This window comes from Bubalus kerabau, chromosome 12 (assembly GCF_029407905.1).
Source record: "Bubalus kerabau isolate K-KA32 ecotype Philippines breed swamp buffalo chromosome 12, PCC_UOA_SB_1v2, whole genome shotgun sequence".
In the NCBI taxonomy this organism is placed as follows: domain Eukaryota; kingdom Metazoa; phylum Chordata; class Mammalia; order Artiodactyla; family Bovidae; genus Bubalus; species Bubalus kerabau.
In genome coordinates this window covers 32410370-32436259 of record NC_073635.1, presented here as the reverse complement: position 1 = coordinate 32436259, position 25890 = coordinate 32410370, and the positions used below count along the sequence as shown (strand labels likewise).

Genomic DNA, 25890 nt, shown 5'->3' with positions numbered 1-25890 from the left:
TTATTTTCTGGTTAACAGAGATTACATTTTAACAAGATACTAGTTTTAGTTACCAGTTTTGCTTTAGCTCTAAAAAAGTATTCTTTTTAATATGTTAAAGGTGTGTGCCTATGCTATTTTGTTATTTTATAAAACTTATTTCTGTTATAAACCAGTTATATTAAAGTGGTTTTAAGAATACATCTTATTATTGCACTTATTATTTTAACTAATTTTATCATGAAAAAGTATTCTCCTTTCCACAGTAATTTCTCATTAAGTATTTTTGATAGTTCTCTCATCTGGCTAGAGGACTTTGTATTATCTGTTAATAATAGTAGCTCTGCTCTCTTATTCCTAGATTTTGTTTTGTGTGTGTGTGTTATATACTGTGTAATTCTTTTTTCTGCCATTTAAATCCTTTAGCCTTTTCTCACATCTCAAATAAACTCATCTGAAATAAACTTGCAAACTACCTACCCAAGAGAAATAAAGGCCTCGCCATCTTAAATCAGGGAAAAAAGGAGGGAGGTCTTTAGGTCCTTCTTTTTACTTTTTAAGTAAAATTCACTGCAGGTGAGTTTTTTGGATCTTTGGTTGTTGAATCCCTGAAAGTTATTGTTTAGTATAAATTTTCATAGTTAATTTTAATAATCTCTATTGTAATACATTTGAAGGCCCTCTATAATTTGTTACAATGACATTTTATATATAATTTATTTGGAGAAAGTAAAACAGACTCCCCTCCTTTTTCTCCTTTATAGGATCCCTTAAAAATACTCTTTAAGATGAATTTAAAATAGATTTGATTTAGAGAAACTCAGCTTTGTAATTAGTCTCCTGTTCATGGTAAATGTAAGGTATAAATGAAATGGAAACTAGATAATCTCTGTGTGTCAGGATTAGATTAGCTTTAAATTTCTTTGTCTAAATTTACTGTTTCCTAGTAGTCTTGTAATCCTGAAGTCCCCATCTCTCCTAGGCGTTTTGAGCTCTTGTAACCAAGTGACCTGATTGATTTTTTTTGACTTTCTTTTTCTAAAATAGTTCTAGCACTCACTGGTGCACCCTGGTTTAGCTCTGAAGTGATCCTGTTGATAACCGTTTATATCTAGGGACTACTACGTCAATAAAATGCATGGGCTCATTGGCCACACTTTTAAAGAAGATGGCAGTGTTTTTGAAAACTTGAGCATTTGGAAGATTTTAAAATAGACATAACTGACAGGAGAGAACTTTTTTTTCCTTTGGAAAATATATTTTGATTTAGTTCGGATTCTTTTTTTTCTTCAGAATTTCACATTATAGATATGGCAGTAAAGGAAGTTCTCTCTTTATCTGCTGCTGCTGCTAAGTTGCTTCAGTCGTGTCCGGTTCTATCTAGTATATTTTAATAAAAAATTAGCATTTTTTCTGTACTTTGTCACTTTGTATTTAATTTTTGCTGGAACATAACTAGTAAAATATCATTTGCTTTAGAGTTTACAATGGAGTTATTAGCCTGTAGGCTTGCTGTTTTCCAAATCTGGTATTTTGAACTTTAACTTGGCAATTTTAAATGCCATTCATTTCAAATAAGGAAGTTGTTCTTGGGTTGTACAGTGATGAGTCCATCTTTTTATTTTATGCCTTCTGTGGAAATGTGTTTTTCCATTCTAATGATCAGTTCTGAAATACTTTAAGTGATTACTTTTTTTCATTGTGGTTCAGTGTATTTTAAATTTAGTTTGCATATGTGTGTGTGTGTATTTATATATGTGTGTGGGTACACACACATACTGAAAATGCGGGCTGAAGTATGAACATATTAAATTATCTCTTTGGTTAACCCTTTTGGAAGTTGAATTCAAATATTAATATGTCCATGGTCATTGAATCTTCATTATACTTAAACATGTGGATCACTTTCTGAAAAATATTTAGGCTATTCATTTATTTCAGATGGATGAAATATAGTCCATTTATGGATTTGAGTTACAGTTTCATAATGTGCTAGTAGTTCTTAATGCCAAAGGCACCATGCCACTTAACTAGATAAAATGTGCCTTCGTACAACTGGGAGGAAGGTTTTCTCATATAATCTTATTGTAAAATATTTTTAATATAGCAGAAGTTACATGCCATACCTTGCAGACCTTGGGGCCTCTATTATATTTTTCTTATATCTTGATTCCTCTCACGTTTGCCTTATATTTAAGTGTTTTTCTCATCTTTATTGTTATTTAAATAGTGGCACCATATTATTGGGGAGATGTCTTAAGTGCTTATAAAGGAGGAGGTGATTAATTTTGGAATAAAGGCAGTTTTGACCTTTATCCTGGTAGAAGTGGTTTAAAGATACTAAATTTGAAACTTTTTGCTCAATTTTGAGGTAGTTTTAACTTCCCAGTTCTCTAAAATATAGTATTAGGATGGTTGGATAATGATGTATATTTGACAGTAAAGGCAGATTTTCTTGTTTCAAAGTTAAATTCCCCAAGTGAAATGATTAAAGCCTTCAAATTTGATGGAAAATTTTTCTTCCAGAAATTTAATTATCCCACTCCAAAATGTGGAAACTAAAAAGCACTGTAAATCCTTTCAGTAAAATATTTTACTTGGTAAATAGAGTACTGTGGAATAATACCTAGTAAATTCAGTGTCTTTTTTGGGCTTAAAATGTGTTGACTTACTATATTTGATTTTCAAATAGACACCAAATCCTACTGCAAGTGAGTTTATTCCCAAAGGAGGATCAACCTCCAGGCTGAGTAACACGTCCCAGTCACATGCGTCTGCCTTCTCTCAAGTGTTCTCTCACCCATCCATGGGGACTCCTGCTGCTGCTGGATTAGCACCAGGTAAGTTGAGTAACTGTTTCCAGTGAGTTCCAGGTAGCAAATCTCTAAGCACCATTTGCTATTAGTTTGCCAGACCTGAAATTGTATTCTTCAGCAGTCCATAACTGAACACATTATAAGTTTTATGTTCTAGGTTTTGGTACCATAGACCAAGTGTGTAGTTAAAAATTTTAAAGCAGAATTTAAATTTAATGAATAAAAGTTAAATATAACTTTGTGTTTAAAAGGACAAAATTTAAAGGAGAAAATGGTTATTGAGGAAAAAATATCCAGATCATAATATTTCCTTATTTTTTATTAGCGTGCTAATGCTATTTCACTCAGAAACTTGAATAAGAGCATCAAAACTTGAATATTGATGTGCTTCAAGATCCTCCTTTTGAAATAAATTTCTAGAAGAATAATTTATATCATTCTAAATTAAAGTTTAGATGTATTGCCTTTTGGGTGTTTGATTATAAATCTGTAGTAGTAGTAAAGTATTATAAACAGTGGCAGGAAAGCAGTGTGAAGGGTTATGGGTCATCTCAACACTTTCTTCCAAGTTTACCCCAGATGGCAGCGGAGGAATTTGAAGAAGTACAGTTGTACATCAGGGGTCCTGAGGCATAGTTCAGAGTAGTCCTGTTTTCTTAGAAAGTCCTCTCTTTTATCTAAAAATTCATACAGATTTTGCATTCTGCTTCCTAGCATAAACAGTCCTATAAAAATATGGAAATTTTCTTAGGTAATTAGCGTTACCCATTCCTATTGCTGTGAACCTTAATTAGAAAAGTAAGGTATGAGAATTATATTGAATTCATAGTAAGTGCTGAGTGGGTTATCTTAAGTCTGTTCAATGGTTGAGCTGCCCACCCAGATGATGTCTCTAGAACCTTTAACGGATAATCATCCGTTGATGACTTAGTCTTGAATGTTAAAAAGCAAAACCAGAAACAAAGTGAAATACTACACGCTAAATGAAGCCAAAAGATCCATCTGGATTAGCTTGGAACTAGTCCTGTCTCCAGGTCTTAATCTAATCAGTAGTGGTGCTAAATGATTGGCTTTGATACTGATACTGAAATCAAGGACCGTTTTTGGAATAAGAATGAAAGAAAATAACGATAACTTTATGGAACAGGTTTAGTGTGTTACACATCAAGTGTACTCAGAGGCTTAGTAACCTTGTGTTGCCAAGGATTTTGTCAATACCTCCTTCCCCTCACCTCCCCCTCTTTCCCTCTGTTTCTCCCTCCCTCCCTTCCCACGCATTTCCTACTCATCTTTTTTTCCCCCAATGAGCATTTGATCATTTTATTAACTAAATGTAAGCTAAGAATTGTATCCCTCTCTGGTGAGACTTTAAAGGTAGTTTTGTGTGCAGGGCTTTGAGATACACCTTGCAACTCCTTCCTCCTTGTTTATTCCTTTTTACCTTTTCTTCTACTTTGGCTCTTTTCAGATTCAGGTAAAATTGTAAACCTTTTCCCTTTTTCCTTAGAGAGCACTGTCAGAATTGAATATCCCTGGTAGCCTTAAAGTTTTACTTGTAAGTAATATGCTACTGTGATTTGTCTCCCATTGAGGTGTGTTTGCATTGTTTACATGAGCATAGGCTGCATGTCAGCTAAAATTTCTTAGAGATTCTCCAGACATCTGAGCAGTGTTTATAAAACACCCACAGTAATGGAATCCATATGCCACTCAGAAAACTTTGGCTTTCTTAATTAAGTTCCAATTTATTTTGACCTAACAGCACCTCTTCCCTTGTTTAATAAGTAAACATTTTGTTCACATCTTTGATCAGGCTAATTTAAGCTAAAAGTTAGGCTTTTAAAGTTTTGGATGAATGTAAAATGTCAAAGGGAATTTTAGATATTGAAAACATTTAATTACAGTGCTGTGATACTTGTTTAAGCTTTCCAGTTGGTATTAATTTGTGTGTAGGTAGGTGTTTCATTGGTCCCAAATGGGTTTCACAGTTTAGGATGAAATGAATTTAAAACTCTTCTGCATAGCTCTAACATTAAAATAGTCATTGTGCTTCTTTTAAGAAAGGATTGATAATTACTGTCTGAAACCACTGGGAATAGGTCAGTATGTTTTATTAAAGGTATTCCTGAATTCTTTATACTGACTATATAAAAATTGTCCTTTATTCAGATGACATTCAACTAGGCTAAAATATTTCCCCGAAATACTGGAGTGATGATGGTTTTACATTACTATTTCTTCATATTTTCTCTTTTTAGTTAATGGCGTAACACTGTGAAGATGAACAAAGGAAAAAAAAAATGTGTACTTTCTGCAAAACATTTTATCCCTTCAGTGTTTTCCGTTACTTCTTACTCATAAATACTATTTTTTTTTTCAAGGTCTAAGAAAGGTTCTTGGAATTTTCACTTTTAGGTTGTACATAAGAAAGGTCATAGGAATTCATTTACCTGTGTTAGTGGTGATTTAATTGATCTTTAATCCTCCTCGTCTTAGTGATAATTTTCAGTTACAAAGTTTCATTTTCTCTTTTCTTCAATTTCTATTCCAGAAATTATCCTTGAAAATATGTCAAATTACTGTTTTACTAAAAAATATGAAACCTTAAATATTTTGGCACTCAGACATAAGCTAGAGCAATATCATTTTCATTGTATGAAAAAATACATATATAAATATATTTTTTGACCAAAAAATGTAAAAATATTTGAGCAAAGTTGAGTACATGTTAAGATTTTGTATTTCCTCATATTGTAAGGAGCAAAAAACATAATTCCTGGAACAAAGTAAAAGATCCTGAGTGAATTGAGTTCTTTTAAAGCTTGTTTTGATAACTTTAAAAACATAATTTGTATTTTTAAAAAGTTTTAATGCAAGAAGTAAAACTTTATACAAAAGTTATTTGAATTAAAATAGATTTAAGTTAATTTACAATAAATTAATTTTAATTTAAAATTTAAAATAGGTTTAAATTAAAATTGAATTAAATTTAAATGTATTTAAAAGTGTTCAAAATATGCAGCACATGTTAAGTTTCCATTGACTTGTATATACATTTTATTTTAAGAAATGAAGGAGCTATAGGTTTAGTTGTTTTCTGTACATATAACCTGAGAACAGTAGCTACATTTCTAAGTATCTTCTACAAAGGTAATCATAAGAATATTTGGGATATGGCACTTGACTTATTGTCTTCGAGAACTTCTTCAAGTTATATTGGCACTGAAGCTCCAATACTTTGGCCACCTGATGGGAAAAGCCAACTCATTGGAAAACACCCTGATGCTGGGAAAGATTGAGGGCAAGAGGAGAAGGGGTTGACAGGGGATGAGATAGTTGGATGGCATCATTGACACAATGAACATGAGTTTGAGCAAACTCCAGGAGATAGTGAGGGACAAGAAAGCTTGGTATGCTGCAAAGAGTCGGACACAACTTAGTGACTGAACAACAATTATATACATATTTTTTATTTGTAAATATGTGATTTTCTCAGTTCACAGCTTTTATTGTCCTCCTGGAGGTTCACAGCCTTCTAAAGTTAAGAATCGCTGGTTTAACACACCCTTGGCAAAATTTTATTTCACAAGTACAATACAGTAAGAATACTTCTAAAGTAATATTTAAAGATAAATTTTTCTAATAGGTTTAGCTTTAGGCTTCCCCGATGGCTCAGTGGTAAAGAATCTGCCTGCAGTGCAGGAGATGCAGGAGACACCGGTTCCATCCCTGGGTCTGGAAGATCCCTTGGAGGAGGAAATGGCAACCCACTCCAGTATTCTTGCCTGGAAAATCCATAGACGGAAGAACCTGACAGGCTGTGGTCCATAGGGTCACAAAGAGTCAGACAGGTCTGAGCCACTGAGCACTAGCTTTAGGCAATCCATTTTTAGAATAGCCTTTAGAAATGAAAATATGACTGTACTGAAGACAGTTTATACTTTAATTTTTTGTGCCATGAAAAAGAATTTTTATTATGTGAACTAATTGCTAAATGATTTTCTGTCAGATTTTTTCCTTTGAGTATTTTGAGTTGATAGTAGACTTTAAACTTAGTTACCTCAGTCTTGGTCACAGTTTGTTTGAAGGTGATTTTAATAGAGGTATTGACAGGAATGTATATATATTTCTGGGTAGTGTTCTGTAATATATCCTGGGGTGGTTTAATGCACAATTGAGCATCTCTTGTTCTGCTTAATTGTGTGTGGACACTTGGGAGAGGTAGAGGAAATTCTTGAATTTGAAAATGCCATTATTGATTTAGAAATGAGAAAGAGAAATATAAGTGACTTTTTAGCATTTTAAAATATTCATCCCTTCAAGATGAGAATGGTACAGGTTTTTGGACTGTGAATGTATTTTATTGTAAATTATGGTGAATCGTGGGTATTCACCATGATTGACTTTAGGAGAAGCATTTAATTATTATACTAGAGCTATCATTATTAAATAATTGTATTCCTTTATTAAAATTCAATTGTATTATTTTAGAAAAATTTTAAAGTATATTTTTAGATCCAGTGTTTTGAAATACTTAATCGTATATTCCTAAGAGCACCAAATTGATAGATAAAATTCGCTAATATTCCTTATTACTTGGTTTGGGCAAGGTATCGGGAAAAGAGGAATGGAAAAGACAAGAGGAAATAAATACCCATCATTCTTGTTCAAAAATATTAAAATATTAAACTTTTAATATATATAATGTATAAGTATAATGTATAATTATAATGTCAAAAGGTGATCTTTTTTTCCATTTTTTAAAGTTCTGTGCTACAATAAAGTTCTGTGATTCATTAACTTTATAATGTTTTATATCATAAATGGAGTCTTAATTCATTTCAGTTACATAGTATTAATAGTTGACTTATGCCATAATATGACTTTGATCATTGGTTTAGGTGGAACTTCTGGGGTTTACATGTTTCAGCCTTGTGCCAGTTTAGAGGTGGCATTCATGAGAGATTATCATCTAGCTTCTGCTTTTTTGCTTAGAATAATAAGGAATTAATTAGCTAACCAAGGCAGCCCAGTATACCTTTTAATAGTTTGATTAACAAAGACAATTAGATCTTTTGCTGAGCTAAACTCTGTCTTATTTTATCCGCTAGTCCTAGGTCTTTCCCTTTTGTTGAATGGAATAACTTAAAATCTTTCCTCCATTATAGCCCTTTCTGTTATTTTTTTAGACTAGTTGTATGTGTGTATCCATACACTGATCTGTTCATATGACTCAACAAGAGAGAAACTGGGGAAACCCTGTTAAAATTAATAAATTGTGTAGGTCAAAAGTCATGAACTTCTTATAAGTCATAATGCTGTAACATAGTGTGAGTAAAATTAAATCTGTAGATATGTCTACCTACCTGTTGTACTGTCTGATATTCACCTAGGGGGAGGATATGTACCATTGGGAAAATAGGTTGCTAATAGATTGAAGCTATGGTTTTGCAGATGGTAAATATCTTAAGTTCATTATTTCAAATTTCACTGTGGATTTTAAGCTCTACATTAAAATCACATAATGCATAAAATCTATTATTGTGTTAGATTATGTTTTACTAAGTAGTATAACTTGACAATACAAATTGTACAAAATACTTAAGTAATTCTAAAACATTGCCATATATTGTATGATGTAACTAAACAGATTTTCCTTGTAATTATTTTTCATTAATGAATTTTTGTGGGACAGTCAAGTAATCCTACCATGAGTTTGTTTTGATATATCCATCTGAATTGATTTTTTTAAAATTATTTTTATACTTAATAGCATTAGAGGTAGTTTACCATTAAAATATTCTTCTAACCAGTTTTAAATATCAATCTTGATTTTCTAAGCATATTACAAATTCCTTAAGAAGACTCTGCCATTTCTTATCTGGCACAAATTTCAGCCTAAAGATGGTGCCTAATAAATGCTTATTTAACTAAGCTTCATTTTTATCTCAGAAAAAATTTTTTTAATCAGTGGGTATCTCTTAATGACAGTGAATTTTAATGATTCCATAAACGTCTTTGAAGAACTCCTGAATCCTGCGTATGTTCAAGAGAGTGTAGGTGAACAGTCTCATGAGCAACAGAGTATGTTTGTTGAACGTTTAACTTCATTAGAGCTAGAGTCTCCGTGTGTTTTGAGGTGCTAAAACATTTTAAAAACCAGTTAAAATATTTGTATTATTTTTAAATTGCATGTTTCCATTTTTTTGTAACTACTTTGTTTTTCAGGTCTATTCAGCAGAATCACTCAAACCTGTCCAGGTTTTCTAATGGGGATTGTGTTCTACATTAAAAAAATAAAAGCTTACCATTAAAAGTCAGGGGTCCCTAAGGTTTTTGTGGAAAAGGCCTGTCCATTGCCCTGTACTGTTGAGCCCGTCCTGAGTGGGGGCTGCCCTTCGTGTGCATGTGTGTGGGTACAGATGGTGATGTCCCAAGGACGATGACTAACAGTAGAACTGTAGAACCGTAACTGGGTGGGGAGTGCCTGCTGGCTCTATTTCCTTCCCAGTTGGGAATTTCAGGAAACTGAGGCAAGACGTTAATGGCGCAGAGGGGGATGTGGCTGCTGCAGCTGGCTTGGAGACCTGTCAGGTAAGGCTGAAAATAGCTCCCAGTAGATACTGCTCTACTGCTTGGAGAATCCCTGGTTCACGTGCCCCGTTAGCTTTGAGAGTTTCTTATTGTGGACCTCCTATTTTCCTCTTATGTATTGACTAATGTGTTCCTTAACTCGGAGAGGTAAGGCTGGAATGGGAGTGGGTAGGGCTTCCCGTCAGCTGTAGGCTCAGTGATCTACAACTGCAGCATCGTCTCCTGCTGTTTTTTTATTTTGGGGGGAGGGGTGGGGAGGGTGCTTTCGTTGGACTGGGACGCGATTGTCTTTGGAACATAGTACCAAATCTTCTACCCAAGTAGCTGTGTAGCTTTCAGCATATTGTTTGATCCTTAGCATCTTCCTTTCTATAAGAAGATAATATTATATAATTTAAAAAGTCTTTCTAATCTAAAATTCTGTTATTGTTTTGTGACATGTTGATCACTGGGAGATAGACAGGTACACTAAAGAGAGACAGAAATGAAGACAGTGATGAGAGGTAGCAAAAGGGAGAGAAGCGTTTGATTTTTGTGCTAGACTTCAAAGGACTCTTGGAGGCATGTGGATTTCCTTGATGTAGGTGTAAATAGAAAATCCTGTGTCTCACAAATGGAGCAAGGTGGAGGGAAGGGTTTGTTTCAGCAGTGAAAGGTTAGGGTCTGGGGTGAATCAAGTGTTGTAGAGGTTTGAAATGAACTGAGAGGTGGGGAGAGAGGGTGTGTCACTAGCTGCCCAGAAACATTGCTGGTTCTCAGCTGGAGGTGGGGAGTTGGAAGCCAGTCTTTTGATTTCCTTTGAGTCAAATAGATTGGGAGCTTCAGGGATCATTTTTTCTATTTCCGCAGTCTTGAGGAAGTCTAACCGTTTGGCTTAATGGTGCACTATAAAAACTCAGTGAAGAGAGAGTGCGAGTGTGGACAGAAGTAATGTGCTGTGTGTAACATGTACAGATAGGAGCAGTCCTCCGTTCTTTAGGAAGGAGTGGAATGGTGGCAGCCACTTTGATTGAATCTTCCCCGATTCTTCTCGGCCTGACTGATCATATTCACGAGTAAAGTCATCTTTTTTCTTAACTGTTTTTGCCTTTTGGATGTGCAGTTACCCTAGAGTAGGGCACGTGGGCAGAATCTAAGTAAAAGGAGAGGAATCAGTGGTGTATCCCTTTAAACCCCCGTGCACACAGGCGTGTAAAATCTAGCTGTGAGTACTAGCAGAAACTCAAGTATGGAGTATGTGTTGATGGTGGTCATGTTTACTCCTGGATTTTTCAGCCATGAATCTTGTACACTTGGATATGTCTAAAATGAGGCGTTTTCTTACGATTTCATAAACATCTTCCCATATTTGAGATGTAATTGTCCAGATTTTAGACTGATAATTCTATAAATGATAACTAGTAACTAACAGTCCCTTGGTGGGGTGTACCTTTTAGAAAACAGTTCCCGATGGCTCAGTGGGTAAAGAATCTGCCTGCAATACAGAAGACACAGGAAACGGGTTCAATCCGTGGATCAGGAAGATCCCCTAGAGAAGGAAATAGCAACCCACTCCCAAGTGTTCTTGCCTGAAAAATCCCATGGACAGAGGAGTTTGGCGGGCTATAGTCCAAAGGGTTGGACACAATTCAGTGACTAAGCACAGCACAAATGAGTAGGATATTAATAAAAATGTCACCAGAATGCTCCCTCAGCCATAGTTACTCTGGGCCATAATCTTATTGCCTACTGTTGTGATGTGGTAGGTAAACTGCTGAAACACGGTGATCCAAAATGTAATGACTTCACATGACAAAAATTTATTTCTTGATTTTATAACAGTCTGGAACAGATGGTTCAGGTTTTGTGGGGTGCCCTCCTCCATGTAGATAAGGACCCAGGTCAAGTGGCTTCTAGGCATCTGGTCTTCAGTCAGCTGAAAGTGGGAAAGCATGGAGAAGCCTGAGTGGGAAGTTGTTACAGACAAACCTGGAAATTATCCAAAAACTATCTCCACTGTGACTGTCCACCAAAATCCAGACTTTTCTTTTTTGTTCTTTTTAAAGTAGCCGGCCTTCCTTCTTTTCTGGAGAAGACTCATTGACCAGTCTTCTTTGGATGCAGAATTTTAAGTTGATTCTGGTTATCTCATATAAACACATTTTGGGGGATTATCTTATTTGCATCATTTGTATCTACTTTAGAGAAATCACCAAAACAGCTGCAGTAACTGGCTTATCTTGCATCATGGGAAATAAAGCTTTCCATCATACTTGAATTTTTGAATTTAAGAAGCTTTATGGCTCTTGCGGTCAAAACACTATATTCTCAGGAATTTTTCAAAGAAAGATTTCCAAAACTTGTAGTTTCTGTTGCTTCAAACACAGCTACCTTTTCTGTTGTGACAGATACTCAACTTGATGGGCCTCAACTGGTTGTACTGAACCTGAATACATTTGCTACCCTTTAGGTATATTAGAGTGTGAAGAGCAGTTTGTTGCAGTGGTACATAGTACTTGGGTTTTTCACCCATTCCATTGTCCTCCTGCCTAGTTAGCCTCTGACTCCTTGGAGGTAATTTCTCCTGCTCTCCAAATCTTTTAGAGTGCCTGGACAGACTCAGACACAAGTTTATTTGAGCCATGTTAGTACGGTCTTACTGGCTTTTTACTGAAGCCTCTGCTGTGCTGTTGGTATTCTTCTCTTTAGGACAGTGGTCCTTGAGTCACACCAGAATCACCTGGAAAGAGAAGAAAGTGAAAGTGAAGTCACTCAGTCGTGTCCGACTCTTTGCGAACCCATGGACACCAGGCTCCTCTGTCCATGGGATTTTCCAGGCAAGAGTACTGGAGTGGGTTGCCATTTCCTTCTCCAGGGAACTTCCCGACCCAGGGATAGAACCCAGGTCTCCCACATTGTAGACAGACGCTTTACTGTCTGAGCCACCAGGGAGGTCACATCAGAATCACCTGGAGTACCCGTTAAAACCCAGTGCTCCCTGGGTCCAGCCCCCAGAGCTGCTGAGTCCGTCGGTTGGTCTCAGTGAGCCAGGGAGTTGTTTGCAGGTGATGCTGATTACTTTTCCGGGAACTCCACTTGGAGAACCACTGCTCCACTTTACAGAGAAGGCAGTGGCAACCCACTCCAGTACTCTTGCCTGGAAAATCCCATGGACGGAGGAGCCTGGTAGGCTGCAGTCCATGGGGTCGCAAAGAGTCGGACACGACTGAGCAACTTCACTTTCACATTTCACTTTCATGCATTGGAGAAGGAAATGGCAACCCACTCCAGTATTGTTGCCTGGAGAATCCCAGGGATGGGGGAGCCTGTTGGGCTGCCGTCTATGGGGTCGCACAGAGTTGGACACGACTGAAGCGAGTTAACAGCTCTACTTTACGCTCTGAGCTACTTTCCATCCGCTTTCTTCTTACAACCCTTTTCTTCTCCTGACCTTCTGCTTTCTTTAAATAAGAAAAAGACTTTGAGTCCAGGACTTGAATTGTTGCCTATGAATAAGGTACATGGGGCTTTAAGTTATTCTTTAGCTGAGGTTAACTTTACTTTTCTGGATCAAGTCTTGTGTTGGGAGTAACTGAAGTTACCAGATAAGTAACTGCTGAATTAATTGTTACAGGGGTTCCTGAAGCTCAGCCAAGATCACAGATACCATCTAAGTAAAAGCAGGCAACAGGGAGTTCTTCTACCTTAGTAATGCTAATGGGCACAACTAATGTAAATTAATTATTCAGAATACCTGAAAAATGAATAGCACAAGTACTGTGGCTGTTTAAAATTTTAAACCCCTTGGATCTAGAACTAGTAATCAAATATCTTCTGTTTGCATGTTATATTTTAATATGTAAAGATCAACTAAATTATTAATGTTAAAGAAATAAGTGTTTATTGATTCAATAGCAGCAGTCTTGAAGTCAGACTTTAATTTTTCTTTTTAATTTGGTACTAGTTTTTATTCACTGGAAAGAAATTTAAAGTTAAAATTACATTGTTAACTAATATTAATCTTATTTTTTGTGAATATAATTTTTTATAATCAGACATGGTCATCTTGGAGTAAGTTTATTGTTCATAAACAGTACAAGATAATTTATCATTATGAATAAAGCATGCCATTTAGTCATAAACAGTCACGGTCACTTGAAAAGGAAAAACGGTTCTCTTGATCCAGATGAGTTATGTTTAGTTGCTAATTTCGTCACTAACCTCCCATTTTCTTCTGACTCTGTTTAAATAATATAAGTATTTGGATTTAAAAGCTCGCCACCATTGCAGAGGCTAATTTATCTGAATTAAATTATCTGTTAATTTTATCAAGTAATTTTATCAAGTTTGGGAGCAAGCAAGTCACTTTTCTGTGTTTTCAGATATTTCAGTGATCCAAGTAAATTACCCAATGTGCAGGCCAGAGGGTATAATTCTTAAAATTGTAATTCAGTTGTTTTCAAGGCAGGAATCTGGATAAGTTATTCACATTTTTAGAATTTAGGCACTGTAGTTTACACATCTAATATTTATTGAATTAATTATTGAAAACTCATATGCAAATGAGGCCCTTGAAGGTAAGGTTGATGTTGGCCAAATGAAAGATTACTGTGTGTAGACATGGAAAGCCAAATAGTTGTGCAGGCTGTAGTCTCCATCAAATATTATGTAAGAGTATGTGATTGATTGGACAAGGCAATGGCAACCCACTCCAGTACTCTTGCCTGGAAAATCTGAGGAGCCTGGTAGGCTGCAGTCGTGGGGTCCCGAAGAGTCGGACACGACTGAACGACTTCACTTTCACTTTTCACTTTCATGCATTGGAGAAGGCAATGGCAACCCTCTCCAGTGTTCTTGCCTGGAGAATCCCAGGAACGGGGGAGCCTGGTGGGCTGCCGTCTATGGGGTTGCACAGAGTGGGACATGACTGAAGCGACTTAGCAGCGGCAGCAGCAGCAGCAGCATGTGATCGATAAAACTCAGGTTAAATTCATGAACTCAGAATATTTGCTTAAATTTGGCCAACGAGATTAAATAAACTTTGTGAGGAAGCTTTAGGGCACTTGATAGTTTTATTAATGCCTACAGTGTTTCTAATATCCAGGTAGTCTAAATACCTTTCTATCACAGATAGGTATTCAACTAAAATGAAGTATGATTACATTGTCAGTTGCTGAAATTCTTTAGATATTGACGGGAAATCAGAGATGGAAACTGAGTTGCATTTATATAGGTTAGGTCCACATAGCTTTTTTTTAAAAAGAGTATGTTTTTAAAAAAATATTTTGGAGTATATTGAAACTTGCCGTTTTTGTTATGTAATAGAGAATATTTGTACTCTAATCAAATACAGTTTTTAATAATTGAAATGTTACTGTAAATCAATGAACATTTTTTACTTTATATTTTCCTAAAATTAAAAATATGCTGATTCTTTATGCTTCTTAGAAGAATGAGAAAGAATATTTGTGATATCTTCATGGTCCTATTCAAGTAATTTTTAGTTCAATTTTTTCTTTTGATAGGGGCTTTAAAAACAAGAATCAAGTTTCTTCTACTCGCTAATACACTAACAGGGTTTAAGGTACACATTGAAGGGTGGCAAAGGGTCTGTACCAACATTTCCCTGAATACTTTTAAAATATATGTGTTTCTGACCAGGACCTATCCTAAACCTGCCATTCCAATTTCTCACTCAGATCCTTCCTTTTCCCTCTAGTTCTGCACATATCTGTTTTATTGAGGGGTTTTGTTTCTGGTACTTAACTCCTGGAAATAATTTTTTGTACATTTTATATTTGCGGGCAATAACATTAGTGCCTCATGTGGGAAATGTTCAGAGAAACTTTTAAACAGATACTTAGACTTAGTTTTATCATTTAAGTAATACTGTATTTAAATGAAAATCAGTGGAGAACATGACCCACCCCCTAAAAAAAAAGAAATGTTGTAAGAAACATAATTGTGTAATCTTTTTTTTTTGCTTTCATAATTTTGACTTTAAAGACTAATGTATAATAAGACAATGTACTATTGCTTACATTCATGAAATGTTTCTAACCATAACAGATTTATCTCATGGCTTGAAATATTAGTGCTTAAAAAAGCTACTAATTAAAATTATTTGCAAATTATCTTGGTTCAGAGTTAACCTTTTAAAGATGAACGAAAGATATGTACCAACATTTCTCAGGGTGCTCTTAAAATATATGTCTTTCTCACCAGGGCCCATCCTAAACCTGCCATTCCAATTTCTCACTCAGATCCTTCTTTCCTTTTCCCTCAAAAGGGAAGAGTTCTGCAGAGAGCTGTTTTAGAAAGCCTTTCTGGTAATTCTGATGTCCATTTCTGGTTAAGAACCAGTGTTTTAGAATGTTTGGGGCAGTGGAGAAGCACTGGTCTTGTTACAGTGAAGTGAAACAGGAGTCCCCTCCCCTCCAGTAACTTTCCATTCTATATGTTTATAATTAAAAGAAAATGTCCACATGTTGTCTTAAAAGGTTTCTTTTTTTTTTGAGTTTTGGTATGATTATTATGGAGCTATTGTCTGTGTGCACAAAAATGTATAGTTTCTACATTAGTAAAAAATTATAGATAGCAAGGATCCTAAACTGCTGCTGCTGCTGCTGCTAAGTTGCTTCAGTCGTGTCCGACTCTGTGCGACCCCATAGATGGCAGCCCACCAGGCTCCCCTGTCCCCGGGATTCTCCAGGCAAGAACATTGGAGTGGGTTGCCATTTCCTTCTCCAATGCATGAAAGTGAAAAGTTCAAGTCAAGTCGCTCAGTTGTGTCCGACTCTTCGCGACCCCATGGACTGCAGCCTACCAGGCTCCTCCATCCATGGGATTTTCCAGGCAAGAGTACTGGAGTGGGGTGCCATTGCCTTCTCCAGGATCCTAAACTACGTAATTCATTTTCCCAGCTTCAGTTCCCTCTAAGCTGGCTAAGCCATATGAAAATTTCCTAATTACTTTAGAAGAATATGTCCTAACTTCAGTTGGTACGTCAGTTCATTTCAGAATTTGTTAATTATTCTTCTGCATTTCATTTGCTGGGTTAAGGTTTTTTCCTTGTCTGAGCTTTTACGAAGTTGAGTAAACCTCCTGTAATGCTTACAGAGATGCTTGAGCAAGAAATTTAAGACTCATTTTTGCTCATTTTCCTTCATCTTTACAGCTAGTCTGTTAGTAATCCTGTCAATTCAACTTTCATATTATTTATATATCTCAAATATATGTTGCCTCCATCTTAGACCAACCCATCATTGCTTCTTTTATATACTTGTTTTGTCTGATCCTACCCTGCATTTCTTTTTCCATGTTAAAAGCAGAAGTCATCAGTTTATGGCTTAATAACTGTCATTGGAATAAAATCCAAGCATCTTCCTGTGGTGTATAATTTGTGTCTTATATCTCATCTTTTCTCTTTCCATTGTGTGCTCAGGTCCAGCCATACTGGTCTTCCTCACATATGTCCAGCTTCTTTTTGGCTCATGTTCTTTGCGTACATTGTTTCACTTTGTTCTTTCCATGGATGGTTCCTTGCCTTCTCTTAGGCGTCACTTACATAGTGACTTAAAGTGTCACAGAGAAAAAGACCTTTGACTAATGAGAAGGAAATTTTCCCATCGTTATCTTTCATTGTGTTCTCCTGTTTGTTTCTTTTTTAGAATTTAGCACAGTTTGAACTTGTGTTCTTCTTTATATTAGAATGAATGATCTTCTTCATGCCCATTGGGATATAAGCTGCCTTGTGGAAGGAACTGTGTCTAGAAGCTTATTAAATATTTTTAGAATGGAAATAATTGAAAATGACTATTAAATGGCCACCAGCTTTCTTTTCTAAGTGGAGGACCTCCTCTGATATAAAATATGTATCCTGTTGAGATTATGTATTTGAAAATGGCCAGCTTTCCCCCCATCGCTAAGCTTTCTTCTACTTAGATGGCCCTTCCGTTTCTTGAGATTTTTCCTAGTTTATATTGATTAGATCAAATGCCTCTTTTTTTTTTTTTTTCTTTTTCCCCTGCCCCCATCAAAGCCATTTCTGTTTTGCTAGTTGTCATTACTGTCTTCTATCTCTGTGCTTCTATGTTTTCAGTATCTCTTAATGTTTTTAAATTTCTGTCTGTATGTTTTATACGTATTTATTTCCTTCACCAAAGATAAATGCTTCTGGAGGCATTTCTATCACTTTATTCACTATTGTGATCGCACATGGAGAGCTAGAGTAAACACTGAAACTGAAGAGTTTTCGGCACTGTAGTGGCTTTACGTGTATAGTACGAACTTCACTCGATCAGAACTGCATCTTATTTCCTGAATTCCTGGAACCTTGCTCAGTGCCTGACCTCATGCAGTGGTTCCAGTAAGCTTTCGTATGTATCAGTAGTTACAGATTAGCCCGTGGAGCTTTAAATGTATAGCTTCCTGTGTCCCCATTGAAGACCTGCAGGGTCAGAAACACTGCCATTGCCTGCATGTTTACAAATTTCACAGGAGATTCTGACATCTACCCTTTACTTTGAGAGGAAAATAAAAGTTCACAATTCCAGAAAATTTGAAGGAAGGTGAGATTTTATCTGATTTGAATGAGGGTATCCAGAATGAAGGTTCATGGAACACCCAGAAGGTGGGTTTTAAAGGATAGATAGGATTTCTTTAAACATTTATAACACAGGCAGTTGAGAACCTGTGAAGTTTATTTTTTGTTTCCTATTTGTTTTAACCAGTTTATTACCATAATAGAGAATTTTTTCACTCAATGAACTTTCAAAAAGTAATTCCACCTGAGTTAGGTAAAAACTGAACAAATGTAAAAAAATGTAAAATGTAAAAAAAAAATGTAAAAAAACCTCAGGTGTGGTGCTGAGCTGTAGGCTTGGAGCAGGCTCCTGCTGGAAGAGGGGTCACCCTCAAGTGCTGACTGTGGGGGAGCACTCCAAGACTCTTGGAGGGACTAGGATGGGGTAGATCTTTTGCAGCCTGGCACTTTTTTTTTTTTTTAAACAAACTCTGTTGGTGTTCATGTGCAGTGATTCCTCGTGAGAGTTGAAACTACTGTCATTAATTAGCTCACGTGGATAGTTCCATTTCTGTACCTTTGGCTCTCAGTTACTGCTTTTGTTATGGGGAGTTTCTTTTTCATTTATCATTTCAAAGAAGTATTTTTGAAGTTTGCCATTTGTGTGATGTGGAGAGCCAGCTATCTCTAAAATATCAGAGGAGTGGAATTTTGTTTTAAAGTTAAAATTACTGGGCAAGGTTCGAAAAAGGTTAGATTGAGCAGGAACTTGGGAAAATGAATGAAAAATGGCACTGAGATAACACGTCATGCCTTTGAAGTACCTGGTACTTCTCTCTTAAAATCGTTACCAATTTTATTTTCCATTAGCACCCCCAAGGTTGGCACATTGTTTCTTGAGGGCTGTCAGGATGTGGGGAGAGGAGACAGGACTGGACAGGTGGTTCGGAGCATGTCGATAGCAGGCACCTGGAGCTTAGCAGGCGTCAGAAACCTAAGACTTAATTACCATTTCTGCCCCTAGAGGACCCATGAGCCAAGAATACCAGAACTTAATTAGAGCTTAGAACAGTGGTTTTCAAACTTTTTTTGTTTTAAAGCAGCAGAACTCGTGAAGTCTGTATATAGCCCCCAAACCTAAAATTCTGTAAAGCAGATAAAACTGGCATTTACAAGATCAAACTTCTCTGGTGGTTCAGTGGTTGGGACTGCACTTTCAGTGCAGGGGATGCAGGTTTGATCCCTGGTCAGGGAACTAAGATCCCTCTTGCAATGTAGTCCCCCCCCAAAAAAAGTTAAAATAAAAAAAAAAAAAAGAGATCAGGTTTATTAAACTTACTTGTGAACTTACTCAGTGTACTCAGTGAGAAGAGAAAGTCTATGGTATTTTGGTGAACATAGTAACTTGAAACTAGTGGGGGAAGGACAGTAATTAGTCTTAAACATTTCTCAGTCTCCTTTTGTGTGTTTTCTATTATATAGTAACAAAGAAAAATCATGACTTGCATGAATAAGTTGTGCACCCATTTTTTCAATTTTTTTCTGAGTGCATGTGCATTCAAATAAAGTTTATTGCAATTACTACCTTCCTAATCAAAGATCCATATATATACACAGGAGTGACAGGAGAGAGGGTCTCTATTTTGTAGAGTCTCCATGAAAATACTTGAACGCAGCACAAGTATGTCAGTGATGATCTCTAGTGTGTTGAAAAATGAATGTATGCTAATTTGGACCTGCTTTTGTGATTTTATTGTTGATTTACTAAAAGTAAAAAAAAAAAAAAAAGATGAAATTCAAATCAAGAATTCACAGAGCCCTGAGCATTTTTGGAAGCTTAGGGTTCTGCTCAATGCAGTTTGAAAACCACTGGCACAAAGGTCTGCTTCTTGACGGGAAGCAGTCTGCTGGTACTCAAGATAGGAAAGCCGAAAGCGTTGCCCTTCTCACCTGAACCACAGAACAGAGGAATGATTTGAGTTGCTATCTGGTGAATTCTCCCAAGGATACTATGTGACAAGTAGCATTACATCCAGTGGGTGTCTTAGGACTTAGCTCTCCTTTCTCTGAGAAAGGCTGGGGAATTGAGGAATGAGGCAGGCTTAAGACAAAACCAAAACCCCCCCCACCACCTGTCAAATGCCTGTATTCAAGAAGGAATACAGTTTTCAAGACAGTGTGCAGTGTTGTATTGGCCATCTTCATGCCTCCTCTGGAGTCAGTCTTGAGTGATGTGTTTGTTTTATGAAAAGCTTTTAACCTAATTCATGAGAAAGGACAAAATAATGTTTCTGAAGGTAGCTTGAGTTCTTTGGTTGTCTTTCTTACAGAGGGTTTTTCCCTCTCTGCATTACAACATAATTATTGTAAACAGAACCCCCTAACTCATGAAGTGGAAAAGCCCCCTAGCTTTGTTGTGGTATATTTTGAGGTTCACAGGTTGTACATATTGAGTTTTGATTTTAGAAATAATAGGGAAGGCAGTTCACCTTTGCAGGTCTTGACAGAACATGTTACTCTTTTTCTTTTAATTCAGAATATTTTCTCTGACCTGTGAATATGAGGACCTTGTGTTTAGGGAATTAAGTAACATTTCACTAGCTTTTTATGTATGGCTGTAAACAAAGCTGCCCTAGATACATAGACGACTTCTGGGTAGATGTATTTAATCCCCCCACTCACACATACACACATGCACACAAACACACGTGCACACATGCATACGGAAGGCAGCTTTTCAAAGTTTAAACAAAACACAGTAATAGCTTTGGCCCTTGAAATACTTTCTACCTACAGTCCCTGCAAATTTCTTGTTGGATGAGAAACCCTCTGATATGAGTGGTAGCTCTTCTGGTAAGCTTTCTAGTTTTAACATTTCTTATTGTAACCAAGTTAATGCTTTAACCAAGAACTGCCTATGGCATATAGATGCCTTCAGTTTATCAGCTACTCTTGTAGCTGAAAGGAAGTTGAACTGTTTTTTTGGACCCATTAAGTTGTCCTTTCCACTTGGTTGTTGAAAGACCTTATGAGCAGTAGCTGTTCTGATTGTTGTTGGTTGTTTTCTCTAGGGAACAAGCTACCCTCTGAGTCAGCACTGGACTTGAAGATAAATCCTACAATTCATGAAACTGACTGATTCGACTAAAGGATGGATAGTTTGGGCAGCGTTGGACAGCTCTGAGGGGTCTGTTTGTTTAACTGAAGGGATTGTTGAGTTCAGCAACTTTTAATTCCCCTAATCATAAGGGGTTGCTGTTGTGAAAACAGGGTTTCTGAAGGAATCAGTTCTGGCAGTTAACGTCAGTATTCTTTTTGACTTTGTTTTCGTTTTATCACCACACTTAATGAAACAATTCTTTAAAAGCGTAGAAATTTTACTGCTATTTGTTGCCATCAAGAATTAGTATGCCCCTGAGAGGTCCACAGAGGGCCTTTGCAATCTGTTTATGAATTCAAGTTATCCTTATTGTGGGGTTCATACACATTTCTCACCTTTAAACCTTTTGGCATTTGGGTTGTTTCATCTTTGCAAAGGTAGTTTGCATTTGTGGCTTGAAACTCTGAGGATTAAATTAATTTGATTAGCATCTGTTTTATTAGATTAGTTAATAATTTTTATTGTGGATCATGGCTAATATTGTAATGTGATCTTGATAATTAGCAATGTTTAACCTTAAAAGGTTATTGTTATTTTTTAGTCTCAATCTTCAATTAAATGGTTTTTTTTTTTAATGAAAGTTTTAATGTTTTAATGAAACATTACAGAGAGGAAATTTCTCATATCCTAATATTCTGGGCCCTTATGAATTACACAGGAATACTGCAAATTGTCTTTTGGGAGGCTTTTAAAAACAGGGTGTGGCGTGATAAAGGAAATACTTCAACCAGAGGTGTATGATCCATGTGGTAACAAATAACTTCTGTGGTTTGAGAGTTAAAGGATTATAAATGTTAATTTTATTTTAATCGTTTGATAGTTTGATTTAAAATGTAGAGAAATAAGAGGCATATTACTTAGTATTTAAATTGATTGTAAAATTATCTTTCATTTTTTAGGGTAGAAATGCAAGTGATCATTGATCATGTCTGAGTGAAAAATTGGGCTTTAGCTAAGTGAGCTTTCACACATTTTAGCTTTAGGTTCATTAGTTGCATGAGTATTAATACCTTAAGTCTGGTACTTTGGATTAATAAAATTTTAATCAGTTTTGATAATTATCTGCAAAGCTGAATTTGACTGAATGATGGAGTTTTTATGGGGAAAGAAGTAAAGACTGTACAGACTAGTATTATCTTGGCTTTCACGTCCTAATCCTGTTGCTTTTTGGATAGTGGGGTTTGTTGTATTTTGTACAGTCTGTTGGAGGATTAGATCCATATTTAACATACAGACATGCCTAGGTGATGGTTGTCTCGGTTAAATATTTACTTAGGTCCACTTTTAAAGTTTTCTTACCTGAGTTTGTAACTTAAAATTGATGGTAAAATGTTCCCAAAACAGAATTTAGCAATATTTACTTTTTAAGAACTTACTGGCAACATCTTGAAGGATTATTTATTGCCAGGTAGTCCCTGGATTCTTAGATGCCATGTCTCATAAAATGCACCCTGTCAGTGTAATAATAGCCTTTTGAGGGAAGGGAAGAGAAATTAGTATCATTAGAAATTTTAAAAAACTTTAATCAAGAAAAAAAATTTAAACTTCTGTATTGCTAGGATTCTTCCAAAACACTAATCAGGTCTTTAATTCTAATTGTCTTTAAACTCAGAGGTTTTCTGAGTCACCCTTGTCCTCAGCAGTTCTGCACAGCTTCGTATGACTTGTTTCTTCTTACAGTACCTAACTCTTTAGGGTTGATGGTAGAATTTAGAGGCTTACCCTAGGAATCCAGAAGCTTTGCACAGATGAATGCTTTAAACCTGGTGTACCATCCTCCTCTTCTTTAACATTTTATGTGTTCTGATATTTGGCAATTCTTCTGCCTTAAATCACATTTCCTCCTCATAACTTTTTCTTCTAGGTGTATTATTTTTTAATGACTTTTAGGGATTTAAATTTCGGTTAAACTCAACAGTGTGGAGTGCTGCAGTGGGTTGTAATAGTGTTCAAGGGACCTAGAGTCGACCTTCATTTCTACCTTCTCTGAGCTTATGTGCCCAAGCTCTGTCAGGCACCAGTTATTTAGTTTGTAGAAAGAGGGGAAAAGCTTGGTCTACTTCTGGCTTAAAAATTGGAAATCGTAAAACATTCTCCTCAAACCACTGGCAGTTTATGAAGTAGATTCCTTTTTATCTTTAATTTAAATAGTTGTTTAAGTGAGACTTAATGGAGTGATTATCATTAAACAAAAATACTAAGGATTTTTGAGTTTAGGATTTTTAATGATGTATTTTTTATTTATAAGGCAATGAAAACAATAACTTTAATATTGATGTAAATAAACATGCTCAAGGTTATTCAAAACATAAAGTTAAAAGAAGCTTTTTAAGGTAAAGTTATTAAGTACTCAAACAGCTTTTGTTTCTTAATTAAATACTGTGTCATGGGGAAATTTTAGTGTATATCAGAGAACTTCACTTTTAAAGAGCTGTTTTCCCCTAAAATCACTCTTATCACCTTAATAAACTTCAATTGATTGATAGTGTTTTCTCTGACCTTCAAATTGCCATTCAATTTTTAAAAACTTATCTATTAAGATGTTGAATTACAGTGTTACCATTTAATGGTCAGTATATATGTATGTGCTCTGGGTATATATACATTTATTGTAGCTATAAATATCTTTCAGGATTTAAGACTATTTCTTGAGGCTGCTTTCCAGAACTAGAATTTTTGGGGCAAAAGCTGTGCGTAGTTTTTGTTGAAAGCAGCTGTTTTTTTAATGTGTGCACCAAACCATAGTCTGGGTGGGGCCCAGGGTTACTCTGGAAGTCCAGCAGTTATTTACTGAGAATAAAGTTTTGTTTCATATACCTCTAATTTTTAAATAAGTAAACTTATGAATCGCTTCTATAATTTTAGTGTACTAGACAAATGTGCCAACTAATGATATCATGCAACCTTTTCTATTTATTAGTAGCTGAAATCTCATTATAAGCCACAACATACATGTTTTCTTTTACTGTGTATGTTTAGATAGTTCAGGTACTGAAGAAGAGAGCTGATAAAACACATAGGTTCAACTCCTTTTTATATGAGCTAAATTTAAGTTTTCTTTGCTGTATTTCCTAGCCATGAGTGTACATCGCTAGTTACATAATTTCTGTCAGTATGTATGAGCCATACATAGTGGAATCAATATAAGTCCATTGCCCTAACTTAAAGCTTACTTGTTTTTCCTTGAGGCATATGTTCAGATGTGAGAAACACATTTTCCCTGATATTTCTCTATAACAGTGTTTACCACAGAAAAGTGGTGACTGTACTGTGGTAGACAGCTCAGGGTATCTGTGCAGAAGTGAGTTAAGATAGCAGGCTGAAGACTGCTGTCCTTAACACAGCCTGCCTGCAAGGTTGGCCCTAGGCTGACGTCTGGGACCTTGGAGTTGGCGTGTTCCCGCTGTTCCCTAACTGATGAGGGTGGTTTCCTGTGCCTAGACCCTTTGTGCAAACACTGTGGTTTGTGCTACACATGTGCTTTCCTTCCGGGCGTGTGGGATTCTGGTGGGTGCTAGGCAGAGGGTGTTTGGGTGACCAGTCACCTATGAGGACATTGGTTGCCTGGTGGACCTTGGAGTCTCTGGTGGCCCTCCCTGAGTAGATCATTGCATGTGTGTTCCTGGAGGAAGAGTGACGCCTCACGAAGAAGAACCTGTAAGGAAGCCCCCTGGTAACCCCCCTAGACCCTGTTCTCTTGTGATCTGGACACGCACCTGCTGCTATGGTCAGTCATGGTCGTGAGCGCAACTCTGTGCCGAGTCTTTCCAGTTTCAGTCTGTTTCTGAACATGGGTGTGGTCTTACTGATCCCCAGTCAAGAAACTTTGTTCTGAATTTACTTAGAAACTGTAGGGATTACATTTTAGACCAGTTTATTTATGCAATCGTCGTTGACATCACGTGGAGAATTTAGCGCATTTCTGACGTTATTCTGTAGCTTTTTAACATTTTATTTTAGAAGTTCTATTCAGTAGAATAGAAATATCCTACTGAAATATTCAGTAGAAATCTGTCCTGTATATAGTATAGCTACCTAGAGCATCTTGGAGGTTGACAGGGTGTATGAATTGCAGATAACTCCAGACTTTTTACTGTCAATAATTACAATTAAACACTTATTTTAAACTCACTTTCTCCTTCTACTAAGAGCAGCTAGTGATAGAAATGGACTAAGAAGTAAAGTTTGTTTCTAAATCACTGAAGAGCAAGTCGGGGCAGGAGGGGCAGAAGGCGCCCTGAGCTCAATTTTGGAGTTGACCTTTTATACCCATCTTTTAAGTCATCATAAGCAATGTCAAGGAAAAGGATTTATTAATTTGTTGCGTGTTTAAGGTCCTGTTAGAATTTAGGAGTATAAACTTAGTGTCTGTTATTTGAGCTGTCACTGTGCATTGTCTTATTTGGGAGGGGGTGTGATTGGGGACTTAGGTTTAAAAAAATCCATTAAGTAAGAATTATATTTTTAGTAGTTGCTTTGGTTTTTATATTCCTGGTTATGATCTTATAAATTCTTTATTCTGATTTTCTCTTAAATGAGGCCCTGTTTGGGGTTAGAGTTGGCCCTCTTGTTAAGAAGATGATGCTTCCTCTGTCTTTAATTCATTCATCTGTTCAATAGGAGATATAGTTTGGTGATTTCGAATCTAAACCATTCGCCTTTGTGTAGCCACACATGACAATTTATTGCTGAGCATTTAGTTTGGTTATTGGAACTTTGATAAAGTTAACAACTTGAGTTACAACGGCATCTACAATTTTAGTTAAAATGCTAGTGTAATCTGGATTTACCCAGGCTGCAGAGATCTGCAGAGAGTAGTGCAAAGATACTCAGCTGCG

General features: G+C 36.2%; 1 protein-coding gene across 10 annotated transcripts in view; it reads left to right on the top strand.

Annotated features, from left to right (window-relative positions):
* The window catches only part of PAN3 (poly(A) specific ribonuclease subunit PAN3), a 122878-nt gene that overhangs the window by 59252 nt on the left and 37736 nt on the right, over positions 1-25890 (top strand). For 9 of the 10 annotated variants that reach the window (XR_008700978.1, XR_008700977.1, XM_055542470.1 and 6 more), the window contains one exon: positions 2672-2819. The exons of the other annotated variant lie outside the window; for it this stretch is intronic. Coding sequence is in view for 7 of the 9 variants with exons in the window: in XM_055542470.1 (XP_055398445.1) it covers positions 2672-2819 (148 nt within the window). In the remaining 2 variants the exon portion in view is untranslated. The remainder of the gene's footprint in view (positions 1-2671; positions 2820-25890) is intronic. 10 annotated transcript variants of the gene reach the window in all.